General features: G+C 33.7%; 2 protein-coding genes across 3 annotated transcripts; one reads left to right on the top strand and one right to left on the bottom strand.

The window, feature by feature from the left end:
* Positions 1-580: 580 nt before the first annotated feature.
* Positions 581-15,140, top strand: LOC122580929 (ubiquitin C-terminal hydrolase 12-like). Of its 2 annotated transcripts, none has more exons than XM_043753073.1 (32): positions 581-702; positions 2,123-2,225; positions 2,348-2,483; positions 2,579-2,736; positions 3,073-3,338; positions 3,406-3,624; positions 3,695-3,803; positions 3,895-4,010; positions 4,685-4,783; positions 5,491-5,600; positions 6,318-6,392; positions 7,126-7,204; positions 7,286-7,432; positions 7,543-7,623; positions 7,723-7,842; positions 8,301-8,423; positions 9,217-9,294; positions 9,400-9,488; positions 10,241-10,349; positions 10,444-10,512; positions 10,601-10,711; positions 10,866-10,921; positions 11,007-11,184; positions 11,678-11,779; positions 11,895-11,966; positions 12,663-12,728; positions 13,113-13,178; positions 13,263-13,349; positions 13,436-13,552; positions 14,020-14,094; positions 14,190-14,276; positions 14,745-15,140. In XM_043753073.1, the coding sequence occupies exons 1-32, from the start codon at positions 673-675 to the stop codon at positions 14,784-14,786; spliced, it is 3,375 nt and encodes a 1,124-aa protein (XP_043609008.1). In that variant the 5' UTR covers positions 581-672; the 3' UTR covers positions 14,787-15,140. The 2 variants fall into 2 exon arrangements, with proteins under 2 accessions (XP_043609008.1, XP_043609007.1); XM_043753072.1 differs by having other exon boundaries at positions 2,333-2,483.
* A 1,909-nt stretch (positions 15,141-17,049) lies between these two features.
* Positions 17,050-20,498, bottom strand: LOC122583920. Its single transcript, XM_043756292.1, has 8 exons — positions 20,340-20,498; positions 19,871-20,071; positions 19,081-19,177; positions 18,732-18,802; positions 18,409-18,471; positions 18,196-18,308; positions 17,990-18,089; positions 17,050-17,333 (listed from the first exon to the last, which is right to left on the bottom strand). The coding sequence occupies exons 1-8, from the start codon at positions 20,449-20,451 to the stop codon at positions 17,239-17,241; spliced, it is 852 nt and encodes a 283-aa protein (XP_043612227.1). The 5' UTR covers positions 20,452-20,498; the 3' UTR covers positions 17,050-17,238.
* Positions 20,499-23,564: the final 3,066 nt, after the last annotated feature.

Below are 23,564 nucleotides of genomic sequence, written 5' to 3'. Positions count from 1 at the left end.
ATATTTAATGGTCAAAACTAGTTATTCAAGCAATTTAAGCATATAACACAAAGCCATCTAGAACTTAGAATTCCATAAATGAACATGAGTATGTACAATTATTTGACGGGTATGATACAATGTTTCTAAGTTTATAGTTTTTTATTATCTCATTTTTTTTTCAATTATCCTAACCACAACATTAAAATCGTAATGCATGATAAAAAAATTGACAAATCATATAGAAGATAACTAACAAATTACACATACTGCATATCGTAAGAAAAAGTTACTAATAGCTTACGTAAGCAAGTACTATGAAAGGTCAACATCATCTGACACCCAAAGCCAGAACAAAACTCAACTCCACGTGTAAGCCTCTTATTTGAACTAAGCATCAATGACTTGTACAACCGACTATATAAAAAACACACAATCCACCCTTCCCTTATTTTCCAAAATTTTCCCCTCATCTTTCATTTATTTCCTAAACACCCCCCTACATTCCATACACCCCCTTTCTTCTCTTCTCGAAAACACAGTTTCAGAACCATCACCGTCTCGCTTTCTATATAAAAAATAAAAATTTTACATACATATATACACTCATACGCACAATATATATCTCATATATATATATACATATATATCAGCGGCTGTGATTACTAACCTCCGATCATACGTCACATAACAATGACCATGATTACTCCTCAACCGCTGGATGTACGTATTCCTCTCTATATTTACATATGTGTCTATATATATACATACATATATGTATATATAAGTTCTGATAGTTATGAAATTCGGATGCAATTATAAGTGTTATGATTACGTTGCGAATTGAATTAATTGATTAAACTTTTTTTTTATATATGTTTCGTGAACTGTGATCATGCTAGGGTTTTGTAATTAGTATTATTTTAGTTTAATTGTTGATCCGGAGAGTTAGATTTTAGTTTTTATATATTTTCTAAGTTAATTGATTATAAATTAGGGTTTTTTTACTTTGTTTAGAAGTTTAGTTGATTGGCTGCTTGTGTAATTTAAGTTTGATTGTTAGATTTTGAATGAAGTTTATGTTGCGGTCGAACGTTTTGATTTGTTTTGGCAAGTTGTGATCATGCTATAGTTTTGTTATTAGTTTTAGTAGTGTGTTGTTATACGTTAATTGCCGATCAAAAGTGTTAGCTCTAGGTTTTTTTTGGTTGATGATAATTAGGGTTTTTATTTGATCAGAAGCCGTGATTGATTGGCTGCTTGTATGATTTGCGATTAATTGTTACGTCTTGGATTGTAGTATATGTTTCGCGTCAATTGCGACGTGAAGTGTTGATTTGAGGTGTTTGTTTATGTGTATAGGATGAATTAGGGTTTTTATGCTGATGAGGAAAGGTAGCTGATCGGCTGTGTATAGTTGTGGTTTCAATGCATGTGTTTGTACGATTGTTTGTGACAATGTTTGAGCACATTTAAGCAGTAGTTAGGTTGTGGAGGTAATTTCCGCTGCAGTTAAAAGTTTTTACTGGTTTTGTCAACTGTCATTGTGCTAGGGTTGTGTAATAACTATGCTAGTTGCCTAGATTAGTTTAATCGACACTTGAAGTTGTTAATGGGGACGAAATAAGGTTTTACTTTGATCAGCAGTTGTAATTGATTGGCTTATTGGATAATCAAGTGTGTGTGATAATAACATTTAAGCCTATCTAAGCATTATTGTTAGGTTATTATGGAGTTTGAGTATAAGTTTTTGCCTTGTCTCGTTAATTGTGATTGTGCTAGGGCCTAGGGTTTTGTTATTACAATGCTAGCCTAATTAAATTGGCAATTGAAGTTGTTAATGGAGACGAATTAGTGTTTTACTTTGATCAGAAGTTGTAATTGATTGGCTTCTTGGATAATTTAGTGTGTGTTATAATAAAATTCAAGACTACCTAAGCAGTACGTTAGGTTACTATGGAATTTCAGTTTAAGCTTCTGCCGGTCTCGTTAATTGTGATTGTGCTAGGGTTTTGTTATTACCATGCTAGTTTTGTCTAATTGGCCACAGGAGGTGTTACTGTGTAATTGATTTGTTGTGGGTAGTATTGTGGTTTCAATGTATGTGTATTCTACTTTATATTTTGAATTCTGTTAAAAACAGCAAGGGGAAGAAGAAGAAATGCTTGTTCCACACACTGAGCTAGTGGAAGGCCCTGTTGCTTTGGATGGTACTCCACCTGTTGAATTCCCACGGCCTATGGAAGGTTTGTGTCTGTGGTTTTACTTAAGGGATTATTTATGTGTTTGTTTGTGTTTGCTTTTATAATGAGGAGGCATTTCTGAGTAATAATTAGTGACTTGGATGTATTAGTCGATTCTCAAGCAGAAGTTGTTAGCACGGCCGAGAATCAAGTAGCTGATGAACCACAGGCAAGCAGGTTTACTTGGAAAATTGAGAATTTCTCCCGTCAGAACAGCAAGAAGCTTTATTCTGATGTGTTTGTGGTTGGGGGATATAATTGGTAACTAATTACTTCTGGCTTTAGTCGAGTCTATATAGTTCTGTGCTTTTCTTTTTTTGTTTTTTACTCAAATAGCTGATTATATATCTTGGCAGGCGTGTGCTTATATTTCCGAAGGGAAACAATGTGGAACATTTGTCCATGTACCTAGATGTGGCTGATTCAGCGACCTTGCAGTATGGTTGGAGTAGATATGCACAGTTCAGCTTGGCTGTGGTTAATCAGATGCACACCAAGTTCACAGTAAGAAAAGGTGTGTTATCCTTATATTTTTGGTTGGTGTGAATTCTATGCCTAGATAAGTTTGTTACTATGCAATTCATAGTCGAACACTTGAAGTCATTACGTGTCCTTGGAAAAGCTTATTGGTTATTATTTATGCTCGTAATGAATTTGATTACTTTTGTAAGACCTTTTTCAGAAAGAAGAATTTAATGAAAGTTTTATATAAATAACAAGTTTGTAGAATGAATATTGTAATGGTGGGATGATGCTTTATTTGGGAGGGATCACTTTTTCTCAAGCAGACAAAGACTGATATGTCAATAACTAATATATACTTTTAATCATGATCATCTCGATTCTGCAGACACGCAGCACCAGTTCCATGGAAGGGAAAACGATTGGGGCTTCACCTCTTTCATGCCTCTAAGTGATCTATATGACCCCAGTAAAGGTTATCTTGTGAATGACACATGTATTATTGAAGCTGATGTTGCTGTACGTAAAGTGATTGATTATTGGTCATATGACTCAAAGAAGGAGACTGGCTATGTTGGACTTAAGAATCAAGGAGCAACATGCTACATGAACTCTCTCCTTCAAACATTGTACCATATTCCTTATTTTAGAAAGGTAGGTGTCATGTGTGCTCATATGAATTGTGTTTAGAAAGAACCATCTCATTTGAAATTTGATACAGGCTGTGTATCATATGCCGACAACAGAAAATGACATGCCATCAGGGAGCATTCCTCTCGCTCTTCAAAGCTTATTCTATAAACTTCAGTACAATGAAACAAGCGTTGCAACAAAAGAATTGACGAAATCTTTTGGGTGGGATACATATGATTCTTTCATGCAACATGATGTTCAAGAACTTAATCGGGTCTTGTGTGAAAAGCTTGAAGATAAAATGAAGGTAACGTCTTAGTTTGATGGTCCAAGTCTTTACTGTTCATATTCTTAACCTATGATTGTTTTTTGATCAGGGGACAGTTGTGGAAGGTACAATACAGAAGTTATTTGAAGGACATCATATGAATTACATTGAATGCATTAATGTGGACTTCAAGTCAACTAGAAAAGAATCATTTTATGGTATTAATGATGTTGAAAATTATGAAAGAGTCTTGTATAGTTTGAGTGTGCTTTCCCGCTCTAACGAACCGCACCATAATGCTAATTTCAGATCTTCAACTTGATGTGAAAGGCTGTAAAGATGTTTATGCTTCTTTCGACAAATATGTTGAAGTGGAACGTCTTGAGGGTGACAATAAATACCATGCTGAAGAACATGGTTTGCAGGTTAGCTGCCCATATACTTTTTGAAATTTTTGCATTACATAATATATTGAACAGGCTTAGAATCTGTTTATATAGTATTTATGTGTTGGAATATCAAGTGTCTTGTGCCATTTAAAACCCAGTTGGTTTTGTAAGATTCTGTCAAATTGGAATCTCTACCTTGGTCTTAAAAACGCTTCTGAAACACCAATGTTAGGACCTGTAATTTAGTGAGAAATAGTTTTTAATTGACATTGATATATGAAAGAGGGGTGTTGTGGAAAATTATTACCCATATGAAGAGGATGTCGTACCCATTCGTGTGGTCGATTTCCATCCTACATTATATGCGTATGGTTTTTCAGATGTGACTGGTGTGCATTATTAAGAAATAATAATAGAGAAGCTTAGCAGCCCGCAACACCATCACGAAATAAACTGAACTTCTGTTTATTTTTAAAATATCTTTCTACAATCCTGATCTCTTCTCAATTTTTTGTGTGCAAATATTGTTTTCAGACCAAAACATGACAACTGATTACTGATTTGAGTGATTTTTTATTGTCAAATTTAGTGTGAATAATTGTGCATCCTGTTTTAGTCATTTTGGTATTAAATTTTTCCCTTCCCAACATCCGCAAGTTATTAATATTGGATTGACTTTCTATGTTTGTTTGTTATCTCCGTGTTTTTAGGATGCTAGGAAGGGGGTATTGTTTATTGACTTTCCGCCTGTTCTTCAACTTCAGCTAAAGCGATTTGAATATGATTTCACAAGGGATACAATGGTGAAGGTAAATTATCTTCTGTTTCATCTTTCCTGACTGCTGTTGAATCTTTGTAATGTCTGTTTTTTTGTGCATTTTTTCGTTTTTGACTAAACATGTATCGATGTTTTTTCCTTCTTGAGATTGTGTTCTTTTAAGTTTGTATTGTGGTTGTTTGGTATAGTAAATTGTAAGCGATTTCTTTTGAAAGATAGTTTTTAATTGTTCTTGTGTAATGCAAATAATATTGATTGAAACAATGGATGTAAATAGATGGCTCAGATGTTTTATATGTGATAGTTATCTTTTGTGGTGTGGTGTGTTTGGCGGATTATATTCAAATCTATGGTGCTTCAGTAGTAGGTAAATATCTTTTATTTCAGCTTTTCTGACTGCTATTGAATTTTTGTGATATCTATTAAGATATTGGTGTTCTCATACGTTTTTTTCAAAGTAGCCTTTTCTGTTCTCTGACAAAACATATATTTTGATGTTTTCTTTCTTCATATTGAGTTTTAATTTGTATTGTGGATTACTGGTTAGTAATCTTCAGTAAATTATATGCAATTTCTTCTAAAAGATGTTTTTTAGTACCTATATGTTGCAGATAGTATCGATTAAAACAATGGACGGAAATAGATGGCTCTAATGTTTCATATGTGATAAATTATTGTTTGTGTTGTCCTGTGTTGTTTGGCAGATTATATTCAAACCTATCGTGATTCAATGTGCAGATAAATGATCGTTATGAATTTCCACTAGAGCTTGATCTTGATAGGGAAGGTGGCAAGTATCTATCTCCTGACGCTGATAAGAGTATCCGCAACCTTTATACCCTTCACAGGTATCAAAGCTAGACTATGTTCTTGGGATAAGCTGTCTGTGTTTAGGAGTTCATATGGCTTTAATGTTAAATTGTTAATGGTGTCATCATGTTTTCTAATGTGAAACATGTGGTACCAGTTTTAATTTGCTGGCATGAGATTTCAAAAGAAGCGCGGCTACTAGCTTTAGCTAAAGTAGTTTATTATCTGAACTCAATGATGACAGACTTATGGACATCATTGTTTTTTTCTATCAGTGTAGCATAAGCTCTCTGGAATTAATTCCCATATACGTTGGCTGCACATGATGGTTGTACTGTACACCACACTTTCTAAGTCACACTTCACATATACAAGCACAATATTATCTGGAGCGTAGCTGTCATCCCCTAGCTCTAAATCTTTTTTTTTTTTCTTTTGTCTCATCACTCATTTCCGATTCGTAAGAATCATATTACTGTAAAAAAGGCATGTAAACATGAAATTATAAGGTGTTATTTGAAGCATATAACCAGGAATGTGAAAGTATTAGAAGAAATGCGAGATTTGAAACAATATAGTAATAGAAAAGAAGTATTCAATAGTACATAGTAAAAATTAAATAAAACACCATCTTTCGCATCTTTTACTAAAATTGTAAAAGTACTGTATTTGACCTTTTCCGATACAAAGCATTGTCTTTTCTGTTTTAGTTTCAAAGTAAAGCATCTTTCCTTACATATGTTTCCTGTTTACAGTGTATTGGTGCATAGTGGTGGTGTGCATGGCGGTCACTATTATGCATACATCAGGCCTACCTTATCAGATCAATGGTGAGCTTTTTCTAATAATCGTGTTGTATGTGTATTCGACCTATTCTCAGTGTTTGGATGTTGCTAACTCTTACCTGGGTGTGATACTGTGATGCCCTGACTAAACTTATAATTTTTACTAGTTGCGCTAAGTATAGACATAGCAAACATTTGGTATGTTTGATTTTTACCTCTTGTTTCAAACGAATTTTAAGGTAGCTTCTTGGACCAAGTAATAACTTACACAAAAACTGCAGTCTCTACTTTTCTATCACATCTATTATATTGTCCCTTTATCATCTTGGCTATTGTTGTTAATTGGCTGTAATAAATTTGTGATTCTTCGGTCTTCCTAAATGTTACTTCCATAAAATGCAACAATAAACCCTTTTATAAAGGAAGTTTGACATGGTTTCAAATGCTAGTAATGAAGAGGCCTTGATTATAAAGTTTTGAATCTCTGGATTATAGTGTGTGAGCTCCATAACATGCAAGTTAAACCGGTTAATTTTAAGGAATGTAGGGAACTTTTGCTCGTATAAATTACATGTGAGATTCAGATTGTTATTATATAATAAAGTCTTCCTTACATCGTGTCGAATGTGAATAATAGCTTTCGAGAAGAAGATGATACTTCCAGTTTACTTATAAAGTGAACAAGCAGCGTTTAACATTTCAGCACTTACGTAGCTAATTTAGTTCACTTTGTTGAATCATGTATCTTGCGGTTTGGTAACTGTGTTTATCCAATTAGGTTCAAGTTCGATGATGAAAGGGTAACAAAAGAAGATTTGAAGAGGGCATTAGAAGAGCAATATGGGGGCGAGGAGGAGGTAGTTTATAACCTTGTCCAAATCTGACACTTGTCTGTAACAGTTAACTTACATCTCATTGTCTCATTGCTTTTTCAACAGCTTCCACAAACAAATCCTGGCTACAATAACACTCCGTTTAAATTTACAAAGTACTCAAATGCATACATGCTTGTGTACATACGTGAGAGTGACAAAGAAAAGATAATCTGTGATGTGGATGAGAAAGATGTCGCGGAACACCTTAGGGTAAAGATACTGATTTTTTTTGTAATTATGTTATGGGTATGTTCCAGACATAGTTTGACCTGTGCAGTTTAAAGCTAGAGGTACATTTAATTTATTTTGTAAATTTTCAGTTGAGATTGAAGAAAGAGCAAGAAGAAAAGGAAGACAAGAAAAGATACAAAGCACAGGCTCATCTCTACACTATCATAAAGGTTTAAGATTATTAGTAGAAGGTTCTAATTAGATGTCTGAATGGATCACTTTCGTATATTTTAGGGATGCCATTACTAATATAATTTTGAAATGTCTAGGTTGCTCGTGAAGTTGATCTGTTAGGACAGATAGGAAAAGATATATTTTTTGATCTCGTTGACCATGACAAAGTTCACAGTTTTCGTATCCAGAAACAGTTGCCATTTAACCTATTCAAGGTACTGATATTTATTTATTTTTTTTGTAATTTATATTTGTAGGTTATGAGTTAGTAGGACAGTCATTATTTTTATTTAGTTTTATGAATAGTTACCATCCATATATTGCAGCTGGTATGAATATAGGTTACTGAATTCAATTTTAACTAAGGTTTAATAGCATGTGGAGACAGCCAAAAAATTGCTGATTCTTCATTTTTGCATATCTTGATATATAGAAGATGCACTATTAACTTCACGTATAAATGTAAATTTATTGCATTTGAACAAGGAAACCAGAAATAAAATAACTGGGTACAAGGCTAGTTATATTGAGTCGATGGTCCGGCCTTGTCAATTACCCCCGAAGCTGTTTATGTCTTTACGTCATTAGGTTTTATTGTCAACAGAAAAGGAATTTTAATTGGTATTTATTATATTGAGGGAGGTGTTAATTTTTATTCTGTTTTGGGATGCAGGAGGAGGTGGCCAAAGAACTTGGCATACCTGTTCAATTCCAACGTTACTGGTTATGGGCAAAAAGGCAGAACCATACATACCGTCCCAATCGGCCTTTGACACCGCAGGAGGAAACACAATCTGTATGGTTCATTTGTTGTTGATTTCAGTTTAAACATCTTTACATCTATGATGGATTGCGGTGTGTACTTGTATTTAGTACCACATTGTCGGCCTTTGGGTCTCTGCATGCATGAACACAATAGATTCTTTTTGCACTATATAACTGGCTAGTTTGTTAAAAAGCTGAAGGTGATGATTTAGACAATGAGCCCAGGAATGAGTAAACTGTAGTTTTTAGTTAAGGGTGACAGTATGGTTGCCTTCGTTCTATACGGAGACAGGATCTATGTTAATGTGATAAGGGGCTGAACTAAATAACTCCCCCAAAAGGCTACTAACCTTGTAAGAGGTAATTTGAAGTAAATGTTACAACTGCAAGTATTCTCTGTGACTTTGTTGAGGATGACCACTAGGATACATGAAGTTTTATGGATGTTTGTTCTTCATGTAACGTTTTTACAATTATTTATGAATGCCAAGTACTCTTTAATGTTCAATAGAAGATCTATTGTAGCTATCCATGGGTGTGTTAACTTTGCTTAATTGTAATGTGTTCCAAATTCACCTTATGCTATATAAAGTGCATGATGGAATCATCATATATATTTTTGTTACAACTTACCGACATGATTTGCACCGGTTTAGGATTTGTTTCAACTTTAAACATAATTTGATGTACTGTTGTTAAAAGTTCCTTCGGTAAAGTGACTACTAGGCCTTTCCTTGTTTTCTAGCTCAACTTAGTAGGCCATTTCTGGGATATTTGATCAGGTGATGTAGTTTTTTTTTAATAGTATTTAATTGGATTCACAGGTTGGACAGTTAAGGGAGGCTTCCAATAAAGCTACCAATGCTGAACTGAAGTTGTTCTTGGAGATAGAAATTGGACCGGTAATATCATCTGTACAACTTCATACTTATTGTGTTGGAATTCATTCTTGGAGAGGTTGTGTTCTTTTCTGTCCAGTAGTTTCAATATAATATATTTTATTTCAGGATTTGAACCCCCTTCCGCCACCTGACAAAACCAAAGATGATATACTTCTTTTCTTCAAGCTTTATGACCCTGCAAAGGAAGAACTTTGGTACGTCGAGTTATTACTTTTCTTTTTCCCTGCTTTTGTATATGGAAAATTTTTATCATGATATTCACTGGTAAGTTTTAATAAGTTAAGATAAACATGTAACACTTATATCAAACCTGATTTGAGGTGGCAATTTCGACTCACTTGCTTACATGTGTTGATTTTGGTTATGCTTCATCCTTTAATGGGTTCAATGGGTTAAGTAGTGAAACGCTTTAGAAACCAGTCGAACAGATCACACAGCTTAGAAATGATGTGTATTCAAATGCATGGGACCCTCCTCTGTTGCTCTCTGCTAAAAAAAGAAAAATAAGTTGATTTCTTTTTACTTAAGAACTTTTGATTAGTTTTCTTATAATATTGTTTTTTTCTGTAGTCATCTTTAAAATTTTATTTAGTTTTGTTATTTCAAAATGTGTTTTCAGGCTGGCCTGCTGCCTAACCAAACCTAGTTCGACCCACATATATATTAAATTACATGTTTTGATCTTCTCTTGTATCGACTTGGTACCTGTCCCACCTAATCATCAACGATGCTTTTCTCTGGTTTGCTTTCCGAATTGCATTTTGGCCCTTACTAAGATGATCATCAGGATGCCAAACATATAAGCTTTTTTTAAGACACTAGAACTGTTATTGTAGGAATATAATTTTCAAGTAACTGGTGCTGCTAGGAAATCTTAGGAGAACATGAATTTTAGTAATATGTGATGATGGTCATACAAGTAAAGGATACACTTCTTGCTTTTCAGTTTTGTTGGTAGGTCTTTTGTGAAGAGTTCTGGTAAGCCGATTGAAATCATACCAAAGCTGATTGAAATGTCTGGCTTTAGTCCTGATGAAGAACTTGAACTTTACGAGGTCTGTTTTCTCATAAAAATATCTGCAGAATGAGTACTTTATATAATTTATATACTTCGATTATAGATTTTGAGTTGTATCTGTCATTCATCAGGAAATAAAATTTGAGCCATCTGTCATGTGTGAGCGTCTTGATAAGCGTGCTTCATTCAGATCTAGTCAGGTACGAGTCTCGGTGTGTCTATTACCAGTGTTACTCTATATGTGAGCTGCCACCTTAATGGAAAAGAAATTCCTTTACGTCTTCACAGATTGAGGATGGGGACATCATTTGCTTCCAGAAACTCCATCAGGCTGTTGCTGTGGATAAATACCGATATCCCGATCTTCCTTCATTTTTTGAATATGTTAAAAATCGCCAGGTTTGTGCTGGTTATTCAAGTGTGCTATCAAATCCATCTTTTACTTTCAGTGTTTGGGATAATCAATGAATCAATGATTAATGATAATAATATTATCTCGGAGTTATTTTAGTATAAGGGAGTGATCTTATATTTTAAGGTTTTGTCTTTGCAGGTAGTTAATTTCCGATCTCTGGACAGACCTAAAGAGGACGATTTCTGTCTTGAATTGTGAGCTGTGCTTTCTATTGCAAGAATGCTGTTAATTGAGTATATTGCAGTTACCATTAACCACTGATGTGTGATGATATAATAGGTCAAAGCAACATACATATGATGATGTAGTGGAGAGAGTGGCTCAGAAACTTGGTCTAGATGATCCATCCAAAATCAGACTTACTCCTCACAACTGTTACTCTCAACAACCCAAGCCCCACTTCATTAAATACAGAGCTGCAGATCATTTGCAAGACATGCTAGCTCATTACAATCAGGTTATTTAATGTCAGATTCTTGAAATTGATCTATTATGTGGTTGTAGTTTTTCAAAGGATACAGGATAAGTAGGAGTGTTGGTGGTGGGTTAAAACCGTACTATTTTGTTACCAATAGCAACGAGCTGGTTTGTGCTGGGTTAAATCGCTAACACTTTCATTTTTATATGATAAGTCATAATAGTTACTGTGTTAATTATGACTACGAAAAATTATTATTGCTGTGATTTTCTAAATATAGGTTACAAAATGATTTAGGAGGTTTTATAGTTTTCTCAGTTAATTTGACTCATTTGTTATTTTCCCCTTCACTGCTTGTGTATGACGTGTTTGAGATAAAACAAATCAAAATGGCTCATTGTTAAGTACATGGGTCTAAAATTGCCATTTCTAGTTTTATTCTACTAATCTAGTTTGGTATTTGTGAAAACCTGGGAAGTTTAAAGTGTCATGTTGTTGGTCAATTAACGAATTCATGCTTTTTGGGGCACAGATATCAGATATTCTGTACTATGAAGTGTTGGACATCCCTCTCCCAGAGTTGCAGTGTCTGAAAACTCTGAAGGTTGTTTTTCATCATGCTACAAAGGAAGAGGTATGTTTTTAACATCGTAATGCATTTCTTTTCTTCATTCATGGGGAAACAAGAATATTTCAGTTGCCAGATATATTATTTGATTCTTATATACTTTGTACATATGCTATTGCAGCCTGTTATTCACCACATCAGGTTGTCGAAACAGAGCACTGTTGGAGATGTTCTCGATGAATTAAAGAAAAAGGTACGCTTTCAATGGCAGTTGCATAAATTTCCATGCAGGTTATATATAATATATTAAAGAATTAAACTACTCCGGATTTTAAATGACACCATAGATTTCTGTGTCAGTATGGATTTAACCACAGATGGTTTAGTTATGGTTACAATTACACTATTATTACAATAGTGTTAAAATAATTCTTCTGCTCTTGTCTATGTCATGCATTGAAGTTCAATGCAACCCAAATCAACCCATTTGTAAATAGTTGGGTTTTAATTGCCACCTCTAGTCTAACATCTAAAACAAGGCATTTCGTGGAACATCGAGTACCAAATTTACAATTTAGGCTCGTATCGTTCACCAATATCAAGAATGCAGCAGTGCATACATCCTTATTGAATGTCAGTAATTTTAATTTAATTTTAATCTGCAAAAGTTTTAAATAACTTAATATCGTCCATGATGTATCGTGGGTTAGTCTTGTTCCTTTCAAGGAAGGAAACCCCTTCTGCGAATATGTTTCGGTAGTTTTAGTTTAATTTTAATCTGCAAAAGTTTTAAATGACGTCCATGATGTGGGTTAGTTTTGTTCTTCATTTCAAGGTAGGAAAACCCTTCTGGACCTATTTGACATATTTCTGTAGTGATATCGCTTTTTTGTAGATAATTTGTACGCTATTGTTATTTGAGATATTCTGAATTCCCCATTTCAAACAGGTGGAATTGTCACATCCAGATGCTGAACTGAGACTGATTGAAGTATTTTATCATAAAATATACAAGGTATATTGCATTGACTATTTTGATCTTATGAAATTTATGTGGAGTTTCAGTGCCGACTATGAGGCAAGGCAGGAAGGGCTTGTGCCTTAAGTTTTGAAGGGGCCCATTATTTTGGTCTGTGTAGTTATACATTTGATGATCTTCATTGTTTTTAGTCCAAACCAAAAAATAATATAGCATAATCCATAAGAGTTGACATGTAATTGAAAAATCAACAAAAGTTACGGTAAAAATTTTCTTATTTTGGGGGGCCGTTATTTCTTTTTGCCTCAGGCCTAATTTATTTTTAGCATTTTCGGAGACAGCCCTGTGGAGTTTTTGTATCCTATGTTCTATGAAATCTTTTTTATGAGTAATTTCCCCATATGTGATCCCTCTTTGCAGATATTTTCACTGAATGAGATAATCGAGAATATAAATGATCAATACTGGACATTACGTGCGGAGGAAGTAAGCTTTAATACCATACTTTCTTTTGTTACTTTTGATTACGTTAGAATTGTAAATGATACTAATAAATGTCCCTTGCATCAGATTCCGGAAGAAGAGAAAAATCTGGGACCCCAAGATCGGTTAATTCATGTTTACCATTTCATTAAAGATACTGCACAGAATCAGATGGTATGTATATGTGGTTGAACAGCCTGTATGAAAATTAACATGAATAGATAATGTCATTGACAGTACCATCTTTAATGGCTTCGCAGCAAGTGCAAAACTTTGGAGACCCTTTCCTTCTTATAATTCACGAAGACGAAACTTTGGCAGATGTGAAAGTTCGGATTCAAAAGAAATTACAAGTTCCCGATGATGAGTTTTCTAAGGTACTGTTTAATATTAGATGCTCATGCTGCATGATAATTAGTTAAAGTTTGGGGTGCCTTCTTTAAGACGTGTTTTTCGTAGATTAATTGCAAGTATATATAGACATGGTCAATATAAATACCTTAAAAAGTATTTTAATAAAATCCCCCGTACTTTCAAGAATTCTGATAGAAGCTCTCAAACTCCAACAAATAAAGTTGAAGAGTGTTCTTTCTGGTGGAAAGAAGGTTGGCTATCTGTTGTCAAAGTTAATTTCTACATAAGTTAATTAATGTGCGAGGGGTCTTTATGGGTAAAACTAAGTTGGTCACCTCAAACAGAAATTGGAGCATAGTTGGCTGTCCGAAATAGAAAGTGGGTAATCTTTTTATGTAGTTAACCCTTTTCTATTGCTCCTTTATAATCATTTAGTGGATATTAACCTTGCTCTGTGTATCTTGTCTAATCAACTAACATACTTGGCCAGTGGAAGTTTGCATTTTTATCTCTTGGACGACCCGAGTATCTTCAAGACACCGACGTCGTGTCTAGTCGTTTTCAGGTTCATTGTTTGACTGATGATTATGCTTGTTAATAATATTTTTCAAACCATTTCATCAGGGTAACCTTATTTATCTATTGCATTTGCTTGTTTAGAGAAAAGATGTTTATGGTGCTTGGGAGCATTACCTTGGGTTGGAACACCCGGATACTTCCCCTAAGAGGCCATACACCGCTAACCAGGTATCCTTATGTCTGATTTATACACATAGTATATAGGTGGCATAATGAGCGGGATATGGAATTGGATATTGGTAAAAGTTTACGTCTTTACCCTCTACGGGGTATGGACAGTTTGCGATCACTATCTGCTCTTTTACTTATTAATATGTTAAATATGATTACAAAGTTGTTTTTTAACATAACTTTTCTGAACATTTTTCATTAAAGCTATTTAAGATATGCACTTTGAACATTTTGGGTGACTTTTGACACATTTGACGTATGTGTTGGTGTTTACCTATAATATTTAGCTTAACCTATTTCACCGGTTAGAGATATTTCATATATAATATAAACCCAAATCAGTGGGTCAAATTTTCCATATGTACACAGTTTTTGGCATCTATCGTGTCTCTTGGGGCTTTTTTTTAATGTCTCTGGAAGTTTGGCGTAGTATCTAATGAATTTTGTTTTTGCGTAAACGTGCAGAACCGTCACACATATGAGAAGGCGGTTAAAATATATAACTAGACAGAAGAACCCATAATGTAAAGTATTTGCAGGTGGCCCAGTATTTTGTTCGTCTTTTGAATTGTGGGTGCTATTCATTTTTTACTCGGGTGGCGAATGGGAGTCCCTCTCCTAGTTTTTTCTAAGAGCTGTCTACTCGGTTTTTTGTTTTGTTTTCTAAGTGTGAGTTCTCATGGGTTAACTCTAAAGCAGTAGTACATAACAAGATTTTGGCGTATGGGCGAACCTGAACTAGTGTAAAGAAGTGTTTTGACTTGAACATTATGAAATTCTGCAGTGTAAAAAGTCGCATACATTTTACTTCTGGGCGCAGTTCTTAATTTTTCTAGTATATCAAAGCTGTTATCAACCTAATCTATGATCATTTTCCCCATAAAATAGAATGTTGTGTCCTTGTGATTTAATGTCTGTTTAGTTTGTGGCATGTCAAACTAGAGCATTACCATACATCATTGAATTAAGAGTTGATTTTCACGCCTAACTTTATGTTATTGTTTTCTTTAAAATGAACTCTCGAGTGAACCTTTTTCTTTTGAGCTTGTAATTAGACATCAATATTGTAGTGAAACATTGATATTTATAGTCATTATAATTCAGTTAAGGCGACCATGAATCTTGAGGCCTGTCCCAACGGACCATGTTCTCACCCAAATTTTGGCTGTAACCATTGGCAGTCTAGTTTTGGAAGCCAAATTCTTACGAGAATGTGAGTGAAGGAGAGAGAGGTGTTGTCCAGGGGATGCAGTGTGTATGGATTGTGTTTGAGGGAATGATTAATATTCCTAATCAATTAGCCTAAAAATCTTCTTAATTAATTGGATAGTGACATGTGGAAATTCAAGGGGAGATTAAAAAAAAGATTAAGTGGAGATCACTTGGGTTTAGGAGGATCCATTATTTTCCTTTGTGTTTAAATAATAAAATTTTTGAGAAATTGGGAAAATGGTGGAACGGCGGTAGGGAGGGTGTTCTAGAAGATAGAATGTGGCAATGTTGTGATAGTGAGAATTTAGGGATAATGGCGGTATTTTGGGAGAGGCCTAAGTGTGATCACAATTTTGTAGATTACTATTCTCTGGAAACTCTATTACTCGTAATTTGCTTGTAGATTGCCACACGAGAATGAAAGTTCTAATAATTTTGTTTTGATGTTTAGTTGGTCCAAATACATAGAAAAGATACGGAAAAAAAAAATACAATTGGTTCATCATATTATATCATATCCAAGACGAAAAACTTGATAAAATTAACGGTCAAAAGCGGAAGATACATACGTGCATGTTTTATAGAAAATCTAAGGTTAAAACCCGTACCGTACCATCTTGGACTTTGGAAGTTGAACGGCGGTGGTAGGGACGGAGGTAGTCAATAGTCACGATGAAAGTGGACTTTTGGTAGAGGAAGTTGTAATGGCGGAAGAAAAAACCCAATTTGACCATAAATGGTAGTTGATCCAAAGACCGATATATGTCTTTTGGGTTTTTAATATTTTTTGAAGTTTTAAATATGGAAAATGATAAATATACAACCCGAGATACTTATTTGTAAAACACAACATAGATTTAAAAACATGTTTAATTAATTTAATGTACGACTTGGATTTGTTTGAATGTTTGACAGTTGACACGGTTTCAAGCATACAAACCAGGTTTATTGACCCGACAGTGCAATAATCGATGGATTTGTAAAATCATCTATGCTCTTCACATTGCTTCAAACTCTAGAGCAAATTTTCTCAATAACCTTTGGTCATCTTTTGTGTTTGTTTGTATTGATCGATTTTGATATGGATTTCTAGAGAAAGAAGAAACATTTCCAAGAAACTGGGGATAGAAAACTGGAAGAGAAGCCAAAATAAGATGGTTATAACTTTTATGTGTTGCTTTTCACTTTGGAAAAAAGAGGCAAGTATTTTCTCAAGTTCTCCCAAATGGCGCGTTTGGTTCGCGGAATGTTTTTGGAAGGAATGGAATCTTTCATAGGAATTGGAGGAATCTGAAGGAATGGAATTTGACGGAATGTTTTTTGATTTTTTGAAGATTCAAGTGAGGGACGGAATGAGATTCCTTCCCCCATCCCCAAGGAATGGAGATTCCATCAAATGAGGGAATGTTGTGATTCCTCCATCTTTGACCAACCAAACACACTAAGGAATGGAATTCAATTCCAATTCTATCAGATTCCATCAAATTTTGTGAACCAAACGCGACCTTATAGTCAAGTTGGGAGATTCTCAACCTTTGTATTGTATGTTCAAGGGCGAATGATTTACCATTAGTGATCCTCACTTCATTCACAACACATAATGTTACGCAATCTACAGCGTAAGAGTAAGACACAAAACTGTCTATAATTTCCCTATATCTTACATGACCAAACCGGCAAACCAACTGAGAGAACTTACGAAGAATTAATAGTGATGTTGTACGTTGGTTGGTTTGTAAACTACCAGCTAGAGTACTCTATACGAAATTAAGCCATCAATGGTCTCCACGACTAAGCGGTTCATCTTCATGAGTAACACCAAGTAGGATCTGATTTTAGGGCCTACATGAACAAACAGCAAGACTAAAATTAGCAGAGCTTAAGAAGATTAAAATTTTAATATATTAATGGTTGATAGATGGGATTCTTTGCTATGCCTTTTCATGACCTATTTATGACCCAACACCAGAAGTGGAAATCAATTAGTTCTGTTAAAATACCGGTAAATGGTGGTTGCATGACTTAGAGATGGCAAACAGGTAATGTGGGTAACAGGTCAAAACGGGCAGGTTGAATAACAAGTCAACAGGCAATGGGTTGTTATAACGGAGGTCGAAACAGGACGGATCAGGTTGACCCACAAACAATTTTTGTCCATTTCTTCTTACCTATTTACTGGCCTACTTACCAAGAAAAAACAATGTTACGATAGTAATCTAATCTATCTTTTTAAACAGCTATTTATGATGTGAGGCATTAAAACAAACACTGCGCAATAGTCAACCCATTTATCTCTTTCCCTTTTAACTAAAATTGATTCTTTGGCCTATTAAGAATGAATCAGGCTCAAAATGGGCCCAAATTGACACCTCTATGAATTGAGGATACTAGTGGGCATGATGCAATAATTTTCTCTTGTAAGTTATGACCATTAGTGTGAGCTGAGAGACAGTAAATTACGCCATAGAGTTGAACAAGAAAGGATGTATTGTACTGACCTAAGTCCAGAGAAGAAAGATCATCTTGGGTGAAGAAGTTGCCATTCTTGGTTTTCTGTTTGAGATGTAAGTTCATCTTTTCAACAGCAGCAACCAAATCCTGTAAAAATGTATAATCAGAATCAATATCTCTAGTCCCAATCAAGTAAAGTAGAATCACAAATTGCGAAATGCATTAAGCCCAAGCTTGAAACAGATATACATACCTCCCAAGATGCTAAACATTTCAGATATGAAGGAAGACTGTCATAAACTTCTTTATGTACATCTATAAACGAATCGGAATCTTCAAATGGTTTCAATCCATTCTGTTCATCCTCTATTCACATTTCACATGATGAAGACAGATGGGCATTGCTCATGTTAGAATTATGAGGAGACGGATGAAAGCAAAACAAAAGGTTCATATAGTTAGTTACTTTCTATTGCTGAGATATCCGTGGCTGGCTCATATAACTGATCCATCTCAATCGCATTGTTACCTGCTTTTGCAAACAAAAAGACAGAAGCATGCATATGAAAATCGTCCTTTTAAACCAAAATAAGAGATAAAGCATGGGTTATAGTCTTCGATAGACTATAACAACATAACATGATCAATTTAGCATGGCTTTATTCTACTTAATGTTGTGTCAGTCAAGTAAATGTGTTTTGATCACCATCCTGTTCAAAACCAGCCCTGTAAAAATTTGCATCAAGAAAATAACTGATCTTGGTTGATTGTATCACCATATCAGCTAACCTTCGGATACAATTGTGGCCAGAGAAGCATCAGAAATACCAAGATACCGCAAGCTCAACGTATCATCCAATCTAACTATGGTTAAGAAATGTAACTATTTCACACACTCGAACCAATAATCACAGTCCAGACTTGCACCAGTAAAATAAATTTCATGACCATGAATGGGAACTTTTTTCAATGCAAAATTTTAAATCGCAAAACATATAAGTAAGTGTTTTTAATTAGCATTGTATGATTTTATTTAGTTTTATGTTTCTTGAAAGGCAAAAGTATATTGATTTTACAAATGCTCGTCACAAATAACTTGCATGTTTGGTTTGATAGAGCTATAAAATGAGAAGGATACAAAGAGTCGTCTTCCATCGTATTCTTCAAATCCAAAGGAGTACTTGTATTTAATTCTGTATCATTTGTGTCTTCTTTTGGTTCATCAGTGTCCAGCCCTGCAGTACTAACACTAAATCAATCTAACTTTATCATTCACTAAACAAATACAACCACATATTAAGAACAAAAATAGTCACCCTGCAACAAATTATAAGCACCTAGGCAGAACTCATATGATAAGAAAACAGTCCAGAAATTCTAAGCAATCGTGTAAACTGAGACATAGATTAAACAAAGTCTAACTGGCATTGAAGATCACAAAATTACATGTTAGTTCAAATGTAAATAAGTTCACTCTATACAGATATACATGGAGCACTGGCGCTTCAAATGATAAATGAAAACAGTTGAATACATGTCACATTCTCACTTGTGAATGCGGTTATCACACATACTCAACTCTTTTGTCGCTTTCATTTGAACCTTCCAACATCTAACTATCAAAATTATAGATCCTCGTCTACTTGCAAACCAGCAGACCTTTTATCAAGCACTACATCTCAAAAGCTCAATTCTAACTCTCAAGTGCGAGTTTCAGTTCAAATAAAGAAAACAAAACGTATACCAAGTCAAGCTCTACTTAACAAAATCTCAACTTTAATCGTAATCACTCAACTCAACTTCATGTCAAACTCACTCGATTTTAGCAACTTAATCAGCTACAGAATCAGCTTACCTTTACAGCTTACTCAAATGGATAAAATCAAATAAAAAAATTAAAATACCGAATAAAAACAAAAGCATCATACCAGGAACATATCCAAAATCCGAAAGCCGGTCCTCTAGCTCAACAATATCAATCTGATTCTTCTTATAAACCTCATTACAATGACCTAACAACTCCTCAAACGACACCGTATCAAACGTCATCGATTCTAGGAGGTTGAGATCACTAGTGGCAGTAGATACTCGTCGGTTTAAACATTGCACGAACGATACCGAAGCAGAATCTAATTATTATACAAATATAATAAACAAAATATATCAAAAAAAAAAAAATAGTAATAAAGTAGAAACTAACTTTATATAAATGAAGCAACTAATTAGGCTAATATTTATTTTTAGTATTGAGATCTGAAATCAAAAAATTGGTATATAATGAAGCAAAACTAATAAATGACTGTATATACACACACATTACTTATTAGTATAGTTTCTACCTGTAGATCTCGATATATGTATATAATATATATATATATATATATATATATATTTTACCGAAAGGAATGGGACGGCGGTTGAGGGATTGAAGGAGGGCGGCGGAGGTAGAGTCGATGTGGTTGCAGATACGAGCTAAGCCGTCGCGGAACTGAGATATGGAAGCTTCCATCGCCTTCGTCAATTACTTTCTTTCTTCAGCTAATTTTGATTTTAAAGTTTCTCGATATCTGAATGTATGATATAAATAATTTTTGGCGGATTTTATGAAAAATTTGAATTAAAATAGCTTTCTTTACAGGCCTTTAGGAGAAACTAGATTCTATACCACCTGGACACGGGGTTTACGATATTATTAATTTTAGATCTTCATATATTTAATTTATAAAATCTTATAATTTTGAAGATATACGGTTCTAAGTTTTATAATGTGCAAGTTGTAGTACAATAATCGCATGTTCGTCACTGTCATTATTAGCTAAGACATATTGATGGAATTGTTTGACATAGGTATTCCACAAGGCATATGCTACAATAATTTCCCTATCATTGAAGTTTTTAAAACCAGTTATACTCATAATGTAATATTATTATGAAAATATAATTAAGAATTAAAATATAACTATATTTGTGATTTTGTACTTGACATTCAAATATACGTATGTTGTCATGATGCGGGCTCATTTTCAATCACATGTCTTATGATAATTAGATAACAATTATGATTGTTTTCACTTTCTTTGATAACAATTAGAACTCTTTATTTGAGTGACAATTGTAACTTAAAATAAATTAAATATAAATACTTTTTGTAACTTTTTTTAGAAAGTTTTAAAAAATCCTCTCAAATTGATGGTTAAAAATAAATATAAATTAAGTATTGAAGGCTAAAAAGTGTAAATTTTTTATGGAAAACAAAAAGTGTAAAGTAATGAGACTTTTTCTACAAATTATTATAAATATTAATATAATAATATATTTGGATAATTATTATTAGGATTTTTAATTTATAATTATCTAAATGAAGACATAAGCGAGAGCCAATTTGATAAAATTGAGCGATTTAATTAGTTAATAAGTCATTAGTTCAACTGTCTTATAGTATATATTAAGATCTTTCTCTATCAAAGGAACCCACCTCTTTTTTCAATTGATGACGTGGCAAGCTTACATTAAAATTCAATGAGTTTTATTTTCTTCTATTTGATAATTAGTCTTTCTCAATTTATAATTAAACCCCTTCCTTTCATAAATATTATTTTCTCCATCCCTATCTCTACCAATCAATAGATCAACTCATCGACCTCCATTTCTTTCAATTCCTCTTTTACTTTTTTCTTTCATGACATATAACATATTTATATTTACACTGAAATGAATTGAAATAATAATATTAATCTTCAAATAATAATACTAATCTATTGAGATCTTGATAAAACTATCTGCGATATCACCATTAATTATTAATCATGGACAGAATTCAACAATCAGATTTTGGGAAAAAAGTTCCGACTTTATATGCGATATCGTCATCTATCGTTTGATATAGTTGCTCTTTATATTAATATGGTATGATAATTTTTATTTTATTGATTGTGTTATTTATTATTGTTTGATTCTTTTTTTCCCCAATATAATACATCAAATTGTATATATCAAAATCAATTGAAATCTTTTGAACTAAAATAAATTTAAAAACAACCCATTAGTCTATATAGTTTGTTATTTGTGTAGAACTTTCAATTGTTATTTGTGTAGAACTTTTTGAACTAAACTTTTTACTGTAGAATTGGATGCATTGTTTAGCAAGCGGTGTCTCTTTAAGGTTAAGATTTCTCAGTATTATTTAAAGGAGCACAACTGCATGACATATAATGTGCGTAAGTTAACAGATGACAGTGAGCTTATTTTCGCCTTTCTCAAACGAACTGAACCAAGTCAAGTACATTTTTCATCCCCTATTTTGGTGGGTTGCATATCAATAATATTGTTATTAATTATCTATGTTTTTAAAAAATAATTAAACATATATCGGAAACTTATGTCATTTCGAACCTACCAGGTTACTATATCCCGTGCTGATATGAGTCTCACCGATGACGGTGTATCTCCACTTAACGTGTCGATATAGATGGATTTTTTTACAGTTTATGATGATTAACAATATAATTATTAATCTTTTAAACTTAACACTATAGCTAAACTGTTCCCTTTTAGACGAGCGTTGCTGAAAGCCCCCTTAAAAAGCACGATATTGGACCATCTGAAGTTGATGTTGTCGGTGATTTCTCCATTACAAAAAAAAAAAACTCAAGATGGAAGTAACTGACAACACGGCTTGACGGATGTTCCTTATGTCAAGCTGATTTCCATTTTAGATAGAATAAATGTTTGATGTGATTCGTTGAACGGCTTCCCATATTATGTGTTTTTGAACTGTTATTTGAGTTATGTCTTATTTTTTTTTTTTACTTTGGACGGTTTAAGTTATGATGATTTGGAACAGTGATTTGCTACAATTTCAGTAACGATAAATGTTTGACGTGAATCATTGAACACTTTTTTCAGTTAATTTGTTTTGGAAATATTTTATTTTCGTTATGTGTTTTAGTTTGAAAGGTTTTAAATGAGGGGTTTTTGATTGTTTGAGTACGGAATATATGTGTGAATGTGTGGGTGCACTCATAATAGTTCACTCTCCGTTCATGCAACGAGGTTTTCTCCTCATTGAGCTATGATGTCAAATACTGCCAAAATATTTAGGCTACAAATAACACAAATTAATAACTAAAATTTATTTTTAATATATATATATATAGTATATATTATTAGCAATAATTTATAACTAAAATTTATTTTTAATATATATATATATATATATTTTACCGAAAGGAATGGGACGGCGGTTGAGGGATTGAAGGAGAGCGGCGGAGGTAGAGTCGATGTGGTTGCAGATAGGAGCTAAGCCGTCGCGGAACTGAGATATGGAAGCTTCCATCGCCATCGTCAATTACTTTCTTTCTTCCGCTAATGTTGATTTTAAAGTTTCTCGATATCTGAATCTGAATGTATGATATAAATATTTTTGGCGGATTTTATGAAAAATTTGAATTAAAATAGCTTCTTTACAGGCCTTTAGGATAAAATATAAAATAATAAAAGGCGTAGAGCGTGTAAAGGCACCCATGAGGATATCTAATACCTTAACCGTAGGGTTCGGAAAAACTGAACTAGAAAGACCAAAAAGTCAAAAGAACCGAATCTAAAAAACTAAAAATCAAACTA

This window comes from Erigeron canadensis, chromosome 9 (assembly GCF_010389155.1).
Source record: "Erigeron canadensis isolate Cc75 chromosome 9, C_canadensis_v1, whole genome shotgun sequence".
NCBI lineage: Eukaryota > Viridiplantae > Streptophyta > Magnoliopsida > Asterales > Asteraceae > Erigeron > Erigeron canadensis.
This window is presented reverse-complemented; position numbering and strand designations above follow the sequence as displayed.

Bases quoted from the DNA above. Each gene is read 5' to 3' on its own strand.
- LOC122580929 (XM_043753072.1), top strand. From the start codon at position 673: ATGACCATGATTACTCCTCAACCGCTGGAT. The intron at 3,339-3,405 runs GTAGGTGTCATG...AATTTGATACAG, and splicing joins ATATTCCTTATTTTAGAAAG to GCTGTGTATCATATGCCGAC. The intron at 10,922-11,006 runs GTGAGCTGTGCT...ATGATATAATAG, and splicing joins GACGATTTCTGTCTTGAATT to GTCAAAGCAACATACATATG.
- LOC122583920 (XM_043756292.1), bottom strand. From the start codon at position 20,451: ATGGAAGCTTCCATATCTCAGTTCCGCGACGGCTTAGCTCGTATCTGC. The intron at 19,178-19,870 runs GTATGATGCTTT...TTAGTACTGCAG, and splicing joins GGATTTTGGATATGTTCCTG to GGCTGGACACTGATGAACCA. The intron at 18,090-18,195 runs GTATGTATATCT...ACATTTTTACAG, and splicing joins AATGTTTAGCATCTTGGGAG to GATTTGGTTGCTGCTGTTGA.